Raw genomic sequence first — 19,645 nt, 5'->3', positions numbered from 1 at the left:
AACAAGCAAGTCCCAGGCTTCTGTGGGGCAGTATGAGGAAGCACATCTCTTTGGGGCAGGGGGGGCAGCTCAGAGATCGGGGCGGCAGCAGCAGCAGCAGCAGCTGCTGCCCGGAAGAGTCCCAAGGAGAGGGGAGAGGAGGCTGAGGGAAGACTCCACAAGGGAGGCTGTTCGAAAAGGGGTGAGAGCCTGCCAGCTCTGCAGGCAAGGGGTGACATAACTGGGTTGGCCCCACAGAGGTGCCACAGAAAGAATGTAGTTTGTCAAGGGAGCTGTGGTCTCAAAATGGTTGAAAACCTCTGCTTTATGCCAATATATTTCAACAATCCCAGGGGTGGGGGTACATTAGGCAGTTCTGGTCCTGAAATTAATTTCAATATAGTATAAATTAAACTGCTAGTTATCCCTCAGGTTTTTTTCAATATGCACTGGCACTCTGAAGTGTGTCTTTATTTATTTAAAATGTGAAAATTGCAGAGGTTTGGGGTGTTACATTGTTAAAACAAAACAATTACAAAGTACTGTACAGTGTAGTTAAGTGGATATTTAATTTAAGTGACGTTCTAGATTTTGCTAAGTAGAAAACAGTTCCACAGTTCCCTTCATCAGTAGTGCTTCTATAATGTCATAACTTAATTGCTTCCAAATCAACTGCAACATATTTTATACATTGATTAAAGCTTGTGGAGGTTTTTACTTTTTAAAATGAGGTTTAAATGTGGACTAATGTGATTAATTTTTGCAGTACAGTACATTTGATTATTCATATCCTTTATGAAGACACTGAAAAGACTAATCTCCCTTTTACTGTTCCATAGGGTTCTTCTCCAAAGCCTCACATAGTTGTAGCAGGAGCTGCTGTGGTAAGCTGTTCATCTAATATGTCACTGTAATGGCCATTGAAAATTAAAACAGTAGTCTTCTAATTCAGACCTTTAAAATCCCATATGATCTTCTTTCTGTGTATTGTTTTCATTAACTAACCTTTCACACTTCTGTCTTGTAACTCACAGCCTAAGCTTCTCTGTGCATCCCCATCTCCCTCTCTCTCTCCCTGTCTTTCTGGTTCTAGGGCAATATTATTTAATTTTATAGACAGATACTTCTGGCACGGAACACCTTCTTTGGTCTTACGGGATAAAAATTTATAGGGGGACTGATGTGTGTTGTGGGTATCATTTAATATTTGAAACTGCTGAAGGAGCAATAGATAATTTTTGAATGTTTTATTAGTATGTTTTGTCAATTTTAGGTAGTTATCTTTTTAAATTTAAATTTGCATCAAAGCCCTTTAGCAACAGCAGTTCACAATATCCTATGCTTCTTACCCAAGAGTACAGAGTTCAGAATTTTCTTGTGTTTGTCTACTTCAGCTATCCTGTTTTTGAAACATCAGCGAAGATTTGTGAATATTGAACTATTTTGATTATATTGTCCACAAATACATATTCTAACTGATTCACTTTTAATACTCTTTTAGTGGTCTATCAGTATTCACAATGGCAGCAATGAAGCCCTCACACAGTATAAAATCAATATCACATCAGTTGCCCCTTTTCTGGAAAAACTGGCAAAGAGCAGTGATGTCTACTGGGTCTTACAAGGTAAAATAATGACATAGCTGTTGTGTCTTGTGGTGAAACAAATTCATTAGCTAAGCATTTTTGTATATAATGCTTGCAATTCCAGTCTGCAATTCCACACCAGATTTATTCTATGATGTATTCCAAGAACAGCTGCTGCTGTTTGTCCCACATTGTGAATGGCTTAACTGGTAAATCCATTTCTCAGTTTGTGGGAAAACACATTTCTTATTATCTGCACGGTATCTGCACAGAGCATTGGCCACTTTTGGGGGGAAATGGTTGGTTAGGCTGCAACAGGTCAACTGACTGGAAAGACTAGAAGCTAAAATTTTGAGTGGCAGCCCAGACAGTGGATTTGCTCATGAGTAGATACATTTTAATGCCACTGGAATAAATAGGAATAGGATGCTTGTTTCATTATTAGATCAGCAAATTGAGACCAGATAGCTTGTTTGTCCTCCTTGCGGGAAATACTGTGTTACCATCATGCCCTAACTCAGGGACGGAGAACCTTCATTTTGCTCAGCAGCCCATTTTGGCCAAGCCACATCCACCTGTCCTACACCTGACATAATGTGTGGGGAAGTAATGGCAGGCCTAGTCCAAAAGGGGCTTTGCAGGCCATGCCAATTGACAGTGCCTGCCACGCCCCTTGCACAGTGCCTCCCAAATGCCTGACCACCAGGTTGTTGGGCATTTTTAAAGCACAGCACAAACTCTTCTGCAAGAACTGGACTCAGCATTTCCCAAGCAACAAGCACAAAATTTCCAAAGCTCCTTGTGCAGCATTTCCCAACTGCTCACCAAGGAGCTTCAAATGCCTTTGTTTTTAAAAGGAGCATTTTTTTTCTTTCCAAAGGAAGCAATATTCAAAGTGCTTCCCTTAGTAACTTAAATGCAAACTGCTTTCTTTGCAGAATGAAAAGTGCTCCAATTTTAGGAGCGTATTTCCCTCTGCACAGACTTGAAAAGGGCTCCCTCTAAGAGTCTAACTGGAGAGACATGCGAGGGTTATTTTAGTGGATCATTTTAGTGGATGAGAATAGTATATCTAGAGCTTGAGTATTTATTTATTTATTTATTGCATTGCTTCTTTTTTAAAAATCCCCATTTTCGTTTGACATCAGATCCAGTTTATGAAGATATGTTGAGTGAAAGCAGGAAAATGATCACTAATGAGAAAATAGATGCCTACAATGAAGCAGCAATCAGTATCCTGAACAGCAGCTCAAAAAACTCAAAAGCTAAAGTAAAAATTTTCAGTGTATCTAGGCTGATAGCAGAAGAAACCATAAGTCAGTCCTCTGATGGTATACACCTTTCTGAATCAAGCAGAGAAATAGTAAGTAATCTGCATTGCAGGGGTTGGCCTAGATGACTCGTGCTCGCTTCCAGCTTTACAATTGTTTGATTCTCTTATTCTTTATAGAAAACAGCCTTTAAGATTTAGGATGCCAAAAGACTGACAATTGTAGGAAATTGTCTTAATTTTTATTAGATTTATTAGACACTACTTTGTTGCTACTGCATTTTTAGCAGTTGTAAGTTTTTAATGGGTTTTTAATATTGTTTTGTAAATTGTTGTAATGCTCCCTGGGACCTTAGGGGGAAGGGTGGGTAATAAATTAAAATAATAATGAGACTTCTCTTCAAGTATTGTTTACAGAATTATTTTCAAACTATTTAATAAAAAATATTTTACACAGTGTAGATAATTGTATACTGCTTTGTATTAAGGATGTGATGCTTAGAGAAATCAGAATTGCTGATTGCCTACAGGGCTGTTGTATACATAACTCCTAACCATAGTTCAGCACTGTTTGTTTCTGTCTTTTCTCCCCTCATATGTGGCTAGGGGAAGGATTTGGTTTACTTCTGGTTTCATAAAGTCCTGGATAGTGCTTTAAAACAAACTTGGGGGAGTTTCAGAACAACCCTACATCAACCACGGATTACAAAGTTGGCCAGAATTCTGTGAAACTGAAAATAGCAAAGTTCTCCAACCACACAGAAGTATGAGTGTGCATGTAGTGCTAATCCATGGTTTAATGTTGTATGTGAACACAACAGATATATGGAAATTTTTTTGAATGCTGAAGGGGGAGTACTATATTAATACTAAGTTCTGTTCTGTTAAAAAACAAAAATAAAGCATCTTTATTTAAAACAGGAAGTATAATTTCAGAATCAGCACACTGCATTCCTCTGAAAGGAATTTGGGGGTGGAAGTAGGTCAAACACAGATTAGAAAAATATACGGTGAGCAGTGGATCCTAGCAGTGTTGTCACCCTGAATATGAAGGGTCAAAAAAACACAAAGGTTTGTGAGGTTGAGGATGGGATCTTCCACTTTTTTTTGTTTTGTTTTAGGTTAAACTATGGGAGATCCAATCATGGATCTCCCAACATCTGATTTAATTTGGCCCTTGGATGATAGAAAAAGTTTGTCTCTTGATGCCCATAGTTTGGACTTGTTCAGTGAAACAAATTTAAAACAACATTTTGTTGTGTTTTTTTTAAAAAAAGAAAACAACATCCTGCCATTCATTTAGACCATGTGAGTAGTACGACATTTTCAATTCCATATCCTAATGGCTGGAATTATGTTTTTTTTCCTGGACAGAATGCAATGATTCTGATAAACATCCACTGCAACAAGGTTATAAAGCCCATCGATGGTTCGTGCTGCCAGCCTCAGCCTCCTGTCACTTTGATACAAAAACTAAGCTTTGGTTTTTTTGCTTCCTCCATAATTGGATATTTAATTCTTGTTCTCATACGTCGTAACAATCACCAGAAGAATAAGCCATGTACAGATATGGAGAGTGGAGAAGAGAAGAAACCTGCCACCAACACTCCAGCCGTTTCTACTCTAGAGACAGCCTTGCAGTGTTTATGCAGACTTGGTTTGATAATGGGTTACTTCTACCTGTGCGACCGAGCAAATCTGTTCATGAAAGAAAACAAGTTTTACACTCACTCATCCTTCTTCATACCAATCATCTATATCCTAGTGTTAGGGGTGTTTTACACGGAAAATACTAAAGAGGTAAGCCTGTTTTATTTTTGTTTTTGTTTCTGAAAGATCACAGGCTCTTTGTCTGACTGGGATGTGTCCTTGAACTCTGGCAATCTTCCTGTCTTTTCTTTTTGTAAAAAGTGTTTTTCTTGAGTTTACAATTTTAAACAGGTTACAATAACAATGAAGGCAATGCAAAAAAAAGGGGTTAATGCTTCTTGTTTGCCTGGATGGCGGACAGTGAGAGGTGCATGTAGAAACTAGTCTACTGTACAAAGGTAACATTTTCCTTCAGTTGCCTGCCCGCTTCTGGCCTGTCCAGCGCTGGCATGCGGCTCTTGGAAGATTGCCCACAAAGAAATGTGGTCCTCGGGCAGAAGAAGGATCCCCAACCCTGTTGTAAATAGATTCAAATAAAACTGTCACTTCCAGAAAAATGCTGTGCATAAACAACAGATGAGCAGTTGTGGGTGTTTCGACAACATTTACTCAAGAGTCCATGACCCTGAGCCAGAGTGGCCAAACGTAAATTCAGCGAGGCTTCTCTTTCCCTGCTCCCAACAGGGACCTCTGTCCCTTGAGTTTCAAAACCGTCTATCAGGCAGAGTACAATGTTAGTGTTAGATGGGGAGCCAAAGCACTCAGCCGTTGTCGTACTGTTTACACAGAGTTCTGTATCAGTCATGTGGATTGTAGCCCACTCCTAGTGGTGCAAAATACATAAAACATAATTGGAGAATAACAGTTATTGCACTTCCCCTTATATAGTAGTTTTAGACACATCCACCCCATAATAGTGTTTCCTTGTTTTGTAGTGCTCTGCTTGCACTTGTTGGAATAGCAATGCTGTCTTTTTATTTTGCACAGACTAAGGTGTTAAATAGGGAACAAACCGATGAATGGAAAGGCTGGATGCAGCTTGTCATCTTGATCTATCATATCTCTGGAGCAAGCACTGTAAGTTTGTTTTGCAGTTTTAACAATTTTTGCATGAGGAATAGTCTTGCATGATTTACTACTGAAGCAAAAGTTGAATAGTTACATGAAGTCTTTCTTCTCTGTTTTAATTCCATATTGGGGTGATTAAGGTCTGTTTTGAAAGATGTACTTTTCCAAAAAAAGGTGACAATTTAATTTCCTTGTTTCACCTGTGGTGCAAAGTGTTGTACTGTGCATGAAAGTGTTTTAATTGGTGAGGATGCCACTGGTATATGATGCCGTCTTTAGTAGGCTTACTAAATTTTAACCCAGCAGTTCTGAAAAGGGACCTTGGGCATGGTACCCATCTTCAGGCAGGTGGATATTTCCTCTCAGAACTATCCACAATGGATTTGAATTATCCTAGCAGAAGAACCTTATTGGTGTGTGGAGGGGTGACTTCACCCCCTCCCTATTGTCTGATCATCCCAACCTGATCTGGAAATGGTAGCTGTTTTGTTTTAATGATGCTTCTGGATGATTTTAGGAAAGTCAGATGTCCTATTCTGTTCTAATTTCACTTTTGGGTTATTGCTCCAACCCTAGATGGCTAGCCCATGGGCCACATGAAACCCCCCTGAAACCCCACCACCACCAAATTATTTCTTACTGCTCCTATGGGCCCCCCACTGTAATACGATGATGGCAGAAGGCTTTCCATGGCTGCTAAGGCCCCACAAAATGTCTACATTAAAAAATAATAATAATAAATTCACTAATTACCACTGTAGGCCATCTGCTGTGATTTGGTTATGCCAAAAGATTCTTGTGACTTCCAGCCCCTCTCCCACCATGTGTCCTTTTCATTTTCACCCACTTTTACTCAGGACACATCCAGCTTTGACATGTGTTCCTCACCACCACCAAAGGTTGACCATGGATCATTGTGACCCTCAGCTCCCAAAAAGTTAATCACCACGGCCTTAAATTCAGTGTCAACCTGTACACAAGCATCTTTGCATAGTGAGGCCTGCCTGTTCAGCTGTGGAACAGATAGTTGGTTAGTGCTGGGTTGAGGAAGTCCAGAATGTGGAATAAGTTTAGAAGGCGGTGAGACATAGTGAGCTTTAAAGTTCTGTAAACGAGATTATATTCAAAAGCAGAATAAAGTGAGGGGGGGAAACTTACTCATTTTGCACACTTTAATGTGGGATTTAATCTTTGAAAGTTACCTAGCTTTAAAAAAATAAAATTTATGTTTTTATTAATAGTTTCTGCCAGTGTACATGCACATCCGTGTATTGGTTGCTGCATATCTATTCCAAACGGGCTACGGGCATTTCTCATACTTCTGGATTAAAGGAGATTTTGGCATTTATAGAGTGTGTCAGGTAAGAAGTGAATTAAGCTTTTATGTGTATAAAAATAATTCTGAGTGACCGCTACAAATGTAACCCAGTACTTTGCCCGCTGCCACTGCCACTTCCCAATGTTGGATCGTTCCGTATTCAGTAGGAGGCCAGACTTCAAAAAAGGCATTGAGGCTGACAAAAGCTCACCACTTCCTCTCTGGATCCCAATTGCCTTAGCTCAGGGTTTCCCAAACATGGGTCTCCAGCTGTTTTTGGACTACAGTTTCCATAATCCCTGACCACTGGTCCTTCTAGCTAGGAATGATGGGAGTTGTAGTCCAAAAACAGCTGGAGACCCAAGTTTCGGAAACCCTGCCTTAGCTGAAGCCTAAATCTCCCGAAGTCTGCCACCAGAGTATGATTTTGTTTTCTTTCAGCACTAATTGCCTAAGATCCCCCTCCTTAGCAACTGGAGCCCTCTTTGCACTTAGAAATTGGGTGTGAGGGTTAGCCCAGGAGAGGGCCTTCTCTGTGGTAGCCCCTAAACTGTAAAACTCCCTCCCCAGAGAGGTACATCTGGCACCTTCATTATATAGCTTCCGGAGAACGCTAAATGTGTACCTTTTTATCCTGGCTTTTGACATTTGAAGTGTATGTTTTTAGGACCCACCTTTTTTGGAATTGTGGGTTGTTTTAAACTGTATTTAATACTATGTTTTAATGTTGTGACCAGCCCTGGGACTTTAGGATGAAGGGCAGATAATTAAAACATAATAATCTGTAACCAAGGCTTCTGTCTGCATTTAAAGCACCATACATTGTAACTTTTGCAGAAGTCTGAGGCCTAACGCCTCATGTAACCTGAGATATATTACCTTGCAACCAAACTTATAGCCATCCACAACTCTAAATAGCTATCCTTTAATATTAAATAAGAAGAAGAAATGGTTACTTCACAGATTGATACCCAGTAACAATAGTTATATAGGCAAGAATTTATTTTGTGTTGTGTTAGTTTTTTAATTTCACGCTGTTCTGTGCATACAGAGCAGCTGGATAGAGCAAGTCTGTAGAAGGCTGGCTTCTCTTAAACTGTTTTCATTTTATGTTTTGAAAAGCCTGATCAGCAAAATTGTTACGTAAGCTTACTGTAGTAAAAATAATTCAAGATATGAATGCTTTGTGGTACTCTGTCACTTGAGATGCAAATGTTACCTTGTTGAAGTTGTTTGCACTAAAATATACATGAAAAATCACTTGCCATTCCTTACATTTAATAAAGAAATACTTCCCCTTTTCTCCAATATTTAACAGGTTTTATTTCGACTGAATTTCTTGGTTGTGGTGTTGTGCATAGTGATGGATCGGTCTTACCAGTTCTATTACTTTGTTCCTCTAGTCACTGTCTGGTTTATGATCATATATGTTACATTAGCTCTATGGCCTCAAATAGTCCAGAAGAAGGCCAATGGTAAATATGATTCTCTTTTGTATTAAAATAACTTAAGCACTTTATTTTGCTTTCAGTTATATTCAACTTTAAATAGCATTGTGATTTTTTAATACATGGCATTCTCGATAGTAAAATCAAACTACACACTTGTAAAGCAAAAATATTCTATCTGCCTCAATTGCTGACCCAAATAACATAATAGAAGATAGTCACAGATTATCATTGTTAATGTGGCCATTTGTGGGAAGGGAGGGTCGAAGATGGGGGAATCCTGCCTCCTCAGCGAAGGAGGCAGGCCTAGCCTACTTACTTTCATTAAAGGGTGAGCCCGGCCAAGGTAATTATTATTATCTTGGGATCCCAATATTTAACCTTTTACTTGTATTGGGTTAACAGAAAACAGTAAAACAATTTAAGAGAAAATACTAGAACTATTTAGAAAATTAGTTTGCACTTTTAAAACAATCAAAAGATGTATATAAAATATATGTGTTGGGACACACCATTATATAGTTTGTAGTAGGCTCCTGAATACCTCAGTGTTTTTTTTAATTGGATGCTTGGTTCACCTCTTGGCCTGAGAGCTTAATGCTAAATGATGGCCTGCAAAGAGCCATAATTCAAGGTAATGTGTGGCCTACCTTCTTATTGAGTAGAGAGAATTCTACTCCGGAAGGGTTCATGGAGGGAAATAACACTACCTTTCACATACTTTTCTCAGCCATAGTTTCCCTGATCTGGTGCTTCTCTTTTCTCTTCCTAACTCAAAAGGGCTTGTTTATTACCAGTCAGGGTTCACTTAGTGAAAATGTCACCACCTTGACACCATATAGCCAATCGGAGTTGGCTGTGTAATGTCACTGGGGGCAAATGAAACCCTCGCCCTGGCTGTGGGGAGGGCTGTGAAGTTGCCATGACTATCTGGTTAGTGCCACACTGGCTGTTTCATTGCCCTCCGGTGCTGCCCAGTCAGACATTTGCTGCAGTCTGCTTTAACAATACATGACTAGCTGGGGTGGAATGTGGGTTAGGAAGGGCATCCTATTGAAGTAATGTACTGTGGGTGGGTGTCATGTTTCCATATTGCCGCATTTTCAGTAGAATTTCTATCTGAATGTTCATTCCCACCTACACACAGCTGTCCCTCTTGTGTATAATGTAAAAGCTGCAACAGAAAAAAAAAATGCAATAAAAAAAGCTTACTGCCTAACATTAGTCTTGTTTTTGCTCTTGTCCACAGGCAGTTGCTTCTGGCATTTTGGTTTACTGCTGAAACTAGTTTCCCTGTTCATCTGTATATATTTTCTAGCATATTCTCAGGTTTGTATGATTTGTATATTTTGGCACAAGTTAAATATTTGGATTCTAAGGCATGTTAGAAAGCAAACATTTAAGCTGTGTTCAAAAGCAAAGCACTTGCAGCTATGGGACAGTCATGGCAACCAGCCTGTTGCTTCTGTAAGGAACAGGTTGTGGTATCTGAGAGTGGAGGACATGCTTTTAGCTCTTTTGTAAATCCATTAAGTGTTTCCACAGAAATTGGTGTTGGAATGCTTGGGTTCATTCAGAGGTCTGAGGGTGGAGCATCTGCTTTCACAAAGCACATCAGCCTGTGCTTGCATCCAAAACTGGCTGTTTTGTTTTGAGGAGAGAGAATCCCCCCCCCCCCTTTTTGCTGAAACCTTGGTAGACTTGGTTGCTAAAACCCAGGTCCCAACATTTTTCTAGTGAGGTGGAGGAGAGGCATATCAAAAATGTTTGGGCATTAAATGTTTGGGCATTTCTAACATTAAGAAAAGGAGCAGTTAGAACAACAAGATTCTTTCTACTCCATTTTGTTGATATTAAAATATGAATATATTATTAATGAAAACCAGATCATGCTTGCTTTCTGATATTTGACCATAAAAATAATTGAAAACATCTAGCTGCAGAATGATTGGATTTAATATTCAGGAGAACTGTATTCCTGTCTCTGTCTAGTGAACCACTCTGAAGCTTTTAGAATAGGAAATTCTGCAGCCCAGATGAGCAGCAGCCTGATAAAAGACATTGGAATAGCACCTGTCAGCTGGTTTGAAGTTTCTGTTATTAATCTCCCAACCCCACTCCCCTGATTGATGGGATTCCAGCTTTGCTTACCAGGCTGTGCTCAGGCTGAGGAACTGCATAAGAAGCATGTGCTTCCACATTCAGCTGTGCGTTAAAAAAAACTCATTGCTGAATGGGAGAATATATTTTGTATATATTTTTGGATATGGAATGCTTTCATTTTGCCAATGCTGCCTGCTCTTCAGGGCTAAAATGCAACTCAGCTGTGACTTCAGCATAAGATTTATGGCGTATGTGGCCTTATTCCGAGCATTTGAATGGCACTTGACTAAGAGAGAATACTGTTTGCAACCATCTCTACAAAGCACTTGCAACTCTTCAATTCCCAGTTAACTTTGGAAAGAAAATAATTATTCACACCCTCACAATTAGGCATGGATTTCAAAACATCTGTGTGTGTGTGTGTGTGTGTGTGTGTGTGTGTGTGTGTGTGTAAGAGAGACAGAGTTTAAATGTATTTTCTTTTCAGAAACTTAAAGGACATGTTTGTTTGTTTTTTCCCATTTGAAGACTTGCAGGGCATCCAGCCATATTTTTTTTAATAGGAGAGTTAAAAGCTTTACTTTGATGAAAGCTGATTAAAACAGATGTTTAACTTTAAGAAAAGTTTATTAAACATTGCAGAATACTTTACTGTTTTTATTCAGGGAACATGGATGCATCCTTTTTGTTTCTTTTTAAAATAAAGATATTCTTCAGCAATTTTACTGTCACAAAAAATGAAAAGAAAATGTTGTTTGTGTCTCTTCAGCAGCAAAATACTAAACTAAATTATACATTTGGCCAACTTTCAGCTCCCCTGGAGGAATTGCTTGATAGGTTCCTGACTGTCCTCTTTCTTGCCTATTAGTAGTGCTTTCCTCATTTTTGTTGTTTTCTCAGCCTGAACACAGAAAGCATTTAATAAGTAATCCACACTAATGGGTATCATGAATATATGTCTGATTACAGCCAAGAAACAGAATGTTTCTTTTTCCAAATTGTTGAGTGTAGATAGTGTCTGCAATTATACATTACATCATTGCAAGCTGTGGCTCTGATCCATAGATCCTTGTACACAACACCAGAATGCACAAGGCAGTCTCTTTCTTTGCCAGTCTTGAGATGCAGAACATTATTATGTGAAAGAATGGGTATTTTCACATGCCTGGATAGGGAGACAAATCCTAATAGGCTGTCTGTGATTTTAGGATGCTGGACTTAAAAATACAGTGAAATGATCAAGTATTTTATTCTAATCTTATGAAGTCCCTGAGCATCTCCATTTACTTGCTGTTAGAAATGGAATGTTTGTGTTATATGGCCCATTGATGTGACTGAACAGTTATATTCTTTTCATGTCTGTTTATTACAGGGTGCATTTGAGAAGATTTTTTCTATTTGGCCATTGTCCAAGGGCTTTGAACTAAATGGGAGCATCTATGAATGGTGGTTTAGGTGGAAATTAGATAGATACGTATGTACAGTTTATTTTTATTTTTTAATGTTGATTTTGTGCTTTGCCTTTGTCAATTATGGCTGCCAGTCTTAGGCGAGTGAAAGCAAATTATGATCTCACTCTTCAAATCATAGAATTGTAGAGTTGGAATGGAACCCAAGGGTCATCTCATCCAACCCCCTGGAATGCAGGAATCTGAACTAAATGAAAAATGAAATTAAAGAAGAAAAAAGTTTAGTAAATTGCTCTGGTTATTTCACTAGCTACCTCTATTTGTGAAAATGTATGCAACACACCTCAGGGAATGCAAATTAGTGGCTGTAAGCCAGTGGTAGGGGACCTGTGGCCTCCAGGTGTTGCCAGACTACAGCTCCCACAAACCCTGATGATTGTCCATGCTGACTGAGGCTGATAGCAGTTGGAATCAGATAATCTCAGGAGGCTCTACACAGGTTCCCCAGAGCTGCTGTAAATCCTTGGTCTGTAGTTTTGTATACAGTGGTACCTCGGGTTAAGAACTTAATTCGTTCTGGAGGTCCGTTCTTAACCTGAAACTGTTCTTAACCTGAAGCACAACTTTAGCTAATGGGGCCTCCCGCTGCCGCCATGCAATTTCTGGTCTCATCCTGAAGCAAAGTTCTTAACCCGAGATACTATTTCTGGGTTAGCGGAGTCTGTAACCTGAAGCGTCTGTAACCCGAGGTACTACTGTATTATACAGTTGCTCAGTAATACATAATTAGACTGAGCACATTGGGCATTTGCCTGACCCAGAGAGACTAACTTCATCCCATTGTGCCTTAAAAGACTGGCATTGGTTCTTTAAATTCAGGCATTGTTGGTGAATGTGCCCATTACGTGTGGGTACCTGAACTGAACTGTCTTCTTAACTGCGCCTTTGCTAAATCCTTCAACTGAGCAGTTCTTCCTTTCTCTTGCAGGTCGTTTTTCATGGGATGTTGTTTGCTTTTATTTATCTAACATTTCAAAAACAGCAAGTCCTCTCAGAAGGAAAGGGGGAGCCTCTCTTTCCAAGCAAAGTTTCAAATGTTTTATTATTTATTTCAGTTGTTTCTTTTTTGGTAAGTTTCTGAGATACCTTACTCAGTCTTTCTTAATTCCTGAATAGTTACTCAGAGTGGGGATAGTCTTCATGAAAATTAGTAGCAAGCCTTAGGCATGCCATAAGAAGCCAAGGTTATTGGTCTGCTGACATTGCTTTTAAGAGTTTTGCCCAACTACACTGAATAAAGTAGAGAACTTCGGGGGGGGGGGAGGGTATTTCAACACAGAAGAAAACCGTCTCTAAGGCTCCAAATCTATGCAGGTTTATTCAGGATTAAACAACATTTTATTTGCCTTACTTCCTGGTATGCTTGCATAGGATTGCAGTCCAAGTGTAATTTGTAGGGCCAACGCTGCTGTTCCACTCTATAAACTAATTTCATTTATAACACTGCAAAATAATTGTGTTCTTTGATGTATCCTCCATATATGTCGTTTTTAATTTTATCAGTGTTTAATTTAACTATTCCCCCCTATGTTTTTAGCTATTCTTATTTTTATCTGTAAGCCACCTTGAGTCCTAGTCAGGGGGAAAGGCGGGGTATAAATAAATAAATGTATAATAATATATATGTTTATATTTTAGACTTACTCTATATGGGCCAGCAGTTGTAAAAATAAAACTGAGTGCAATGAAATGCATCCTTCGGTTTCAGTTGTGCAGGTAATTGTGTTCCCTTTGTTGCTTGTAATTGCAGTCTTTGATTATAAACACTCACCCAGGATGTAAAGTGCTAAGGCTTACAAAACTACTGAGAAATCTGGCCTTCACAAGTAATGGCAGAGCAGAGTCAAACAATGTGCAGGAATCTAAGGTGTTTTGTGCACCTTAGATTGCTGCACATAGTTCAATTGCCTGGGGTAGTTCCCTCTTGCCCACCTGTGTGGTTGATCATAAACATGTTCAGACAAAACAAAGTAAGAGTATGTGAGCATAATAGCACTACTGTGATAGCAATAGGTCTGCAATTTATTTATTTTAGAGCATTTTATTCCACTCTTCAACCAAAGAGCAGCATACATGCCATTAATTAAAATAAGTCCCTTTTTTTGCAGACTGACAATCTCAAAATACATTATAAAATGATTAGAGTTAGGCTGAAGACTGCAGGTCCCTGTGCACAGGGTTTGGGCAATATGGCAGTCAGGTGCCAAAACCCACACATCTAGCCATCTCTCTCTTTCTGGAGGCTGGCATTCCCCTATCAAGTGACCAGACTGTTCCCTCATTACAGAAGAGCCTCAAGGACAGAACTTCACCCCCCCCCCCGAAGTGTGTTGCATCCAGTTACTTAGACTGAAGAAATCTGGCCTGAAATTCTTTGTCCCAGAGCTTACAATAGGAAACATTGACAAAAGGACTGGTGTCCACTTGAGCTCCGGCTAAGCGCCTTTCACTGGCCGCCTCCCACCTTGTGCTCAGTTTCCTAGCCAAGCTAGAGTGTGATCCCGTAATGCGGGGATGGGGAGCCTTTGGCCTTCAAGAGATTGTTCACTACATCTCCCATCATCCCTGGCCATTGGCCATGTTGTCTGGGGCTGATAGGACACAGTATTTATTAGTTTTCTCATATATATGTCGGGGTGCTCAGTGAGGCCTGGTTCAGATGTAATGCTAAAATATAGGTTAGAATTGCATAAACTGGCTTTTTGAGAGAGGTTTTGCTTCCCAGCTTGTGTTGATGAACCATAGTTTGAACAAATCACAGTTTGGCTCCATTGGGATGCAAAACAAACTGTGGTTAGTTTAAACCAGGAAGTAGCTGCTTCCAGTTTCCTCACAACTTTGCTGGATGGAGAGCAAGAGGTGCATGAGTCTGAGCCTCACACAGGCTCATTCTCATATGCTCAGCTACTGCTTAGACTTTTATTGGGACAATAGCTGTTTGATATCTAATACATTTCTTTGCAAAGGCCACACTGGCTGTTTTTCAGTGGAAGCAATTGTACAAGACTAGGATCTTCATTCCACCCCCCACCTCCCAATCTTCACATTGCAGAATTCTGATTACTATTCACAGAACGCAGCGTTCTGCACCACAGTTTGAAAACCAGTAGGTTTTGCATTTTATGAAATGTATGAAATACTTTCAATAGATGTGCTATTAATCCAATCTTAGCTTGTCTGTTCAGAACCATTGAGTTTAGATGGATTTATTTCCAACTAAGTGAACAGGATTGCAGCCTAAAACATCTTTTCACACAGCTTCTTTTGTCTTTCAGATTTTAGCTTTTATCCTTATCAGGAATATACCTGGCTATGCACGTTCTGTATATAGTTCATTTTTCGCTTGGTTTGGCAGAATTTCCCTTGAGGCAAGTAGTCTAATTTTATTGTAATTTAAAGGATCAAACACTTAAGTCTGTTTACAATAAAACTTTAGTCGATTTGTTATCTGGCATTATGTACAATCGAGAATTGGGTGGCTTTACTATAGCTATTACGTGGTATAGATATAGAGGCACAAAAATGTTCCTCTAATATACCGCTTCATTTTTTAACAAAGCAATTTTGAATTTGTCCAGCTATGGGCATCTGGAATTTGGTGCTGTCAATCTTAAATCCATCCCAGCTACCACCTGAAATACCAGCAATGTAACCAACCTCATACCAAGTGATGAAAGACCTGCACAGCAACACAGCTGGCTTACAACTCAGGAAGCTTGAGTTCTGTGCATGGTTTCTGGAGGACACTGAGAAAGAGGACTCTTGTGTCTTTAACAGTTGTGTGTCAAGCAGAAATTCAACAAGTTAAATGTTTTCTAGTTTGGATGTAGAATTAAAGTGGGGGGGGGGCGGGCTGAACTTTGCCTGTTGACCTTCTGGGTGGTAGATATTATTACCTGTTTTTGGCCCCTAATTCATTTTGGGGCCATACCTGCAAGAGAAGACACAAATTTGCCTAGGACACAAAGTATATGCAAACTTTTGGGACCTTGTGCCCTCTTTTGCAAGTGGGGCAGAGCGCATGGTCCATGTACCAGACCCAGGAAATCCTGTTGGTATTTCTGCATAAGACGTTAGCCTGTATTAAAGTCTTTGTTGCTTTTGTGACACAAACATGTCAGATATCATATGATTTATAGCATATTTGCCTAGTGTTCCAAACCAGCTTTGGGCTTAAAGCTTATTTTCCTGATAAATGCAATTCTAACTTCATTTTTTCTCCCTTTCTAGCTCTTCATCTGTCAGTACCATATCTGGCTGGCAGCAGATACCAAGGGGATCTTGGTTCTAATTCCTGGCAATCCCATGCTCAACATTATTGTCAGCACTTTTATATTTGTGTGTGTGGCGCATGAAATTTCCCTGATCACAAATGATCTTGCACAGATGGTTGTTCCGAAAGATAATGCAATTCTGCTGAAAAGGTTGCTCTGTGTGGGTGGATTTTTTTCTGGACTTCTCTTTCTATCAGCATTTCAAGAACAATCAAGGCATTAGCGTTCAATAAATCCGAAAAGCTTTGCTTCAAGCTTACATTGTGTTTGCCTGAGCCCAAAACTAAAGAAATAAAAATCAACTGGAATTACACAAACCAACCACAACTTCTCTGTGTCTGGGCAACGAAGGAAAGCTATCAAAATGAAGGCAACTGAACATAGACATGGTGGAAATGTCACCCCTTTGCAGGGGGATATCCACCCACTAAAGGAAGAAGAAACAGAAACACACTGTATACTACTGCGTGTGAAAAAAGACATATTTTCTACTTGAGCGTTTTTCTGGTTTACATCTCTCTCGAGAATTAAAGAATGGAGTGTGATTTGCTCAAGAGGCATTTAGAGACTATTGCGTCAATTTTACATCGGGACATTATCAAATTGTTAATAATTACTAGCATATCATAACTGATGTATTTGTATGTTTCAAAGAACTGCTTTTATTGCAAGAAGTAAAACAGACCCTGATCCTGGAGCCTTAAAGGCAGTTAAATTCCTGTCAGTTTACTTAAGGAAGCCAGTTTATTATCTGTGGACAGCACCGTGTTAAATGGGTTAACAGCTGTAGCCTTTTCTTTAAAGAATTCAGCATCAATGTGTGGTCAGGTTTTTCTTACTATTTTTGGAGTTTCTGAAAGTAAGAGGTTAGTAACTTGTTTCTGATTAATGCAGTGGTAGCCAATTTGACACCCACCTCCCACCATTTTGTGAGGAGCTCACATTATATGTGACCACTGGCCATGCTGCCTGGGGCTGATGGGGAATTATAGTCCGTAACATTGGCTACCCCTGGATTACTGGTTTTCTTTGGCTACTACATATCTAGGAAAGCCTTTAAGCACTGGAGGAAGATCACGTTAATTTATAATCTTATCCATGTTTACAAAGTGTATAGCATAGCATTTCAATGATCCATTTCCTTAAGTTTTCATAATTAACATTAATTTTGAGTGTTTGAGTGGTCTCATGTTGATTTTTCTAAAATCATTGCTTTTTCATCACTGTTTTTAGTTTACATAATCAGTGCTTTGTATCTTACAATATTGGTTTCCAAAGTTCACTGAAAATGAAAAGTCCCCTGCCCCTCTCCTATCACATTTTCCTTTTGTCTCCTGTCATAGGATTGTACTCACACCCTGTAAAAAAAAAATGAGGCAGCTAGGATATTATTCAACTGTGCCCCTTCTCCAGCTGCAAGTAACTGCATAGGAATTGGAAATGTTTATATCACACACACTTCAGTGAAGAGGTCAGGTACCTAGCTATGAGTATTATGATCCTGGTGTTTTTGTGTGTGTTTTTCATTTTGGTAGGAAGAGGTTATTATCTTGCATTAGAGTACGTGAGAAGAGTATTTTACTAGGGACTATTTTTAAAGGGCTGCAGCCAGACAGTGTGTTGAAATCAGCATAGTTCTTCTATCCTTAATGGATAGATTAAACAAGCTTTACATTCTAAAATGTTAGTTTTCTGTTCTGGCCTTTAGGATCACATCATTTCTAATGTTCTCAATTCAGCCTAGTTACAATCTTAAGCGTGCTGTGCAGATGTGGAAACTCCAGCAGTTCAGGTTGAAGGAACAGATTGCAGCATAATGGAGCTGAATTATTTTGATCCTTTTGAATTCATGATTCTAGCCGTATTTTGGGCAGCCTCAAGGTACATTAAAGTAGTAATAGGACAAGTACAAATCCTAGACACCATCCTAATATCTATATCATGTAGGGGTTATGATTCAAATTTCATGCTGAGCTTCCTTTTCAGAAGCTGTCCCTGGAGTATCTCAAATTGCTGTTTGAGCAGTGCCAATTTCAACAGGCAGTTTGGGGATTCTTGTAGTGAAATAGTGAGCATCTACCAGTGATATCTTCACCCTTTATAAAGTTCTTGTGCCCAGGCCCCATTGATAGGAGTTTTAAATAGCATTTTTGGATTGCTGGGGGAAGGTAACTTTTGCAGAGAGACTTTGGCTAAAAGAAAATATAGGTGCACACCTAGGAGTGGGGCGCTTGATCCTTTTGAGTCTTGGCCTCAGTGGTTGTCTCTGCTACGCTTGTATGCTGCATATGATTTTAGGGCTTGAAAGAATGAAGACAGTATTGTTTTCGATGCATACACACAATTTTAGGTAATGATGAAACAGTATGGCTTTTCCTTTATGGGCTGCATTTCTGATGTATACTTTTGACAGGGGCAACTTTGGAATCCTGTCACAGAACGTCAAATTGAAATATAATTGCGGGGAAGGGAGGATCCCACTAAATAAATGATGGATCTCAAATGAATTTCATTTAATGCTCAAGTTGAACAGTCCTTGCACTGTTAACAAACTGCAGTGTGCAAGCTCCATACACAGTTGCCAGTTTATTCACAATCGTGTAAAACTGTTCTTCGCCACTGATTGTTGCATTTGATTTTTTGTTTTTCACTTCAGTTTAGCTAAGCCAGTGAAGGTTGGCAAGCCCATGGGCTGCATGTACAATTGACTTGTAACATTTAAGGAGTGAGATGACTTTACTTAGGGGTGGGAACTTTGCTATGTTTATAAACCAAGTATTGTAGATATTTTATTTATCTGTTGTACAGATTTGGTTAAAGATTATTTTTTAGGTTTGAAATATTGCACTTGTTTGCTATTACTGTATGTGGATAAAATATATTTTCTTTTAAAGTTATGTGAAAAATATGAAGTAATTTAAACATTAAATAAGTGTGCTGTGGGTGCCTATTTTTGTACTGGAAGGAGCATCAATTAAGCAGAAGTGTGTATGTGTGGTATTTTTTTCTAAGGAGTCTAATACTTGATTTGAATTCTGTATTCTAATTTGTGAGAATACTGAAATAATACAAATGTTGGGGTTATGCAGAAAATTGCAGATGAGCTGTTAGGGGACGATCTTTAAGGATTGCAGTAACCAAAGGTTTCTGCCAGTAATTCACTTTTTGCCTGCCAACTTCTGAATGGCAGCGTAGCTACAGATTCCAAAATTCCTTACTCAGCAGACTATATTCTGGTAGCACTTGAGTGCTCATTTTTTCCAGTTATTCCCATAGGTTGAACTAAGTAAACCAACCACATAAGCATATAAAGGACTATTTTAGAATTATGTCAAGGTCACATTGTCTATTTAGCATGCTTCTGCCATGATTTAAAATAAATGTAACTACCTAACCCAGCAGTTCTCAACACAATAATAGCATGTATTGCACCAAGGTTATTCTTTTTCCTAAGAATTATTCAGAAATTACTCATGAGAC

The 19,645-nt window shown here is 39.1% G+C and overlaps 1 protein-coding gene across 3 annotated transcripts in view; it reads left to right on the top strand.

Annotated features, from left to right (window-relative positions):
- The window catches only part of CASD1 (CAS1 domain containing 1), a 32,516-nt gene extending 13,401 nt beyond the window's left edge, over positions 1-19,115 (top strand). For all 3 annotated transcript variants that reach the window (XM_083578575.1, XM_083578576.1, XM_083578577.1), the window contains exons 6-18: positions 819-863; positions 1,481-1,604; positions 2,714-2,928; positions 4,210-4,635; positions 5,473-5,562; positions 6,795-6,914; positions 8,190-8,346; positions 9,569-9,648; positions 11,795-11,896; positions 12,820-12,960; positions 13,530-13,607; positions 15,167-15,259; positions 16,122-19,115. In XM_083578575.1, the coding sequence (XP_083434701.1) occupies positions 819-863; positions 1,481-1,604; positions 2,714-2,928; positions 4,210-4,635; positions 5,473-5,562; positions 6,795-6,914; positions 8,190-8,346; positions 9,569-9,648; positions 11,795-11,896; positions 12,820-12,960; positions 13,530-13,607; positions 15,167-15,259; positions 16,122-16,388 (1,938 nt within the window). In that variant the 3' untranslated portion in view covers positions 16,389-19,115. The remainder of the gene's footprint in view (positions 1-818; positions 864-1,480; positions 1,605-2,713; positions 2,929-4,209; positions 4,636-5,472; positions 5,563-6,794; positions 6,915-8,189; positions 8,347-9,568; positions 9,649-11,794; positions 11,897-12,819; positions 12,961-13,529; positions 13,608-15,166; positions 15,260-16,121) is intronic.
- Positions 19,116-19,645: the final 530 nt, after the last annotated feature.

This window comes from Podarcis filfolensis (assembly GCF_964270895.1).
Source record: "Podarcis filfolensis genome assembly, chromosome: 12".
NCBI lineage: Eukaryota > Metazoa > Chordata > Lepidosauria > Squamata > Lacertidae > Podarcis > Podarcis filfolensis.
Note: the sequence above shows the minus strand (reverse complement) of the source record. Positions and strands in the feature narration are given on the sequence as shown.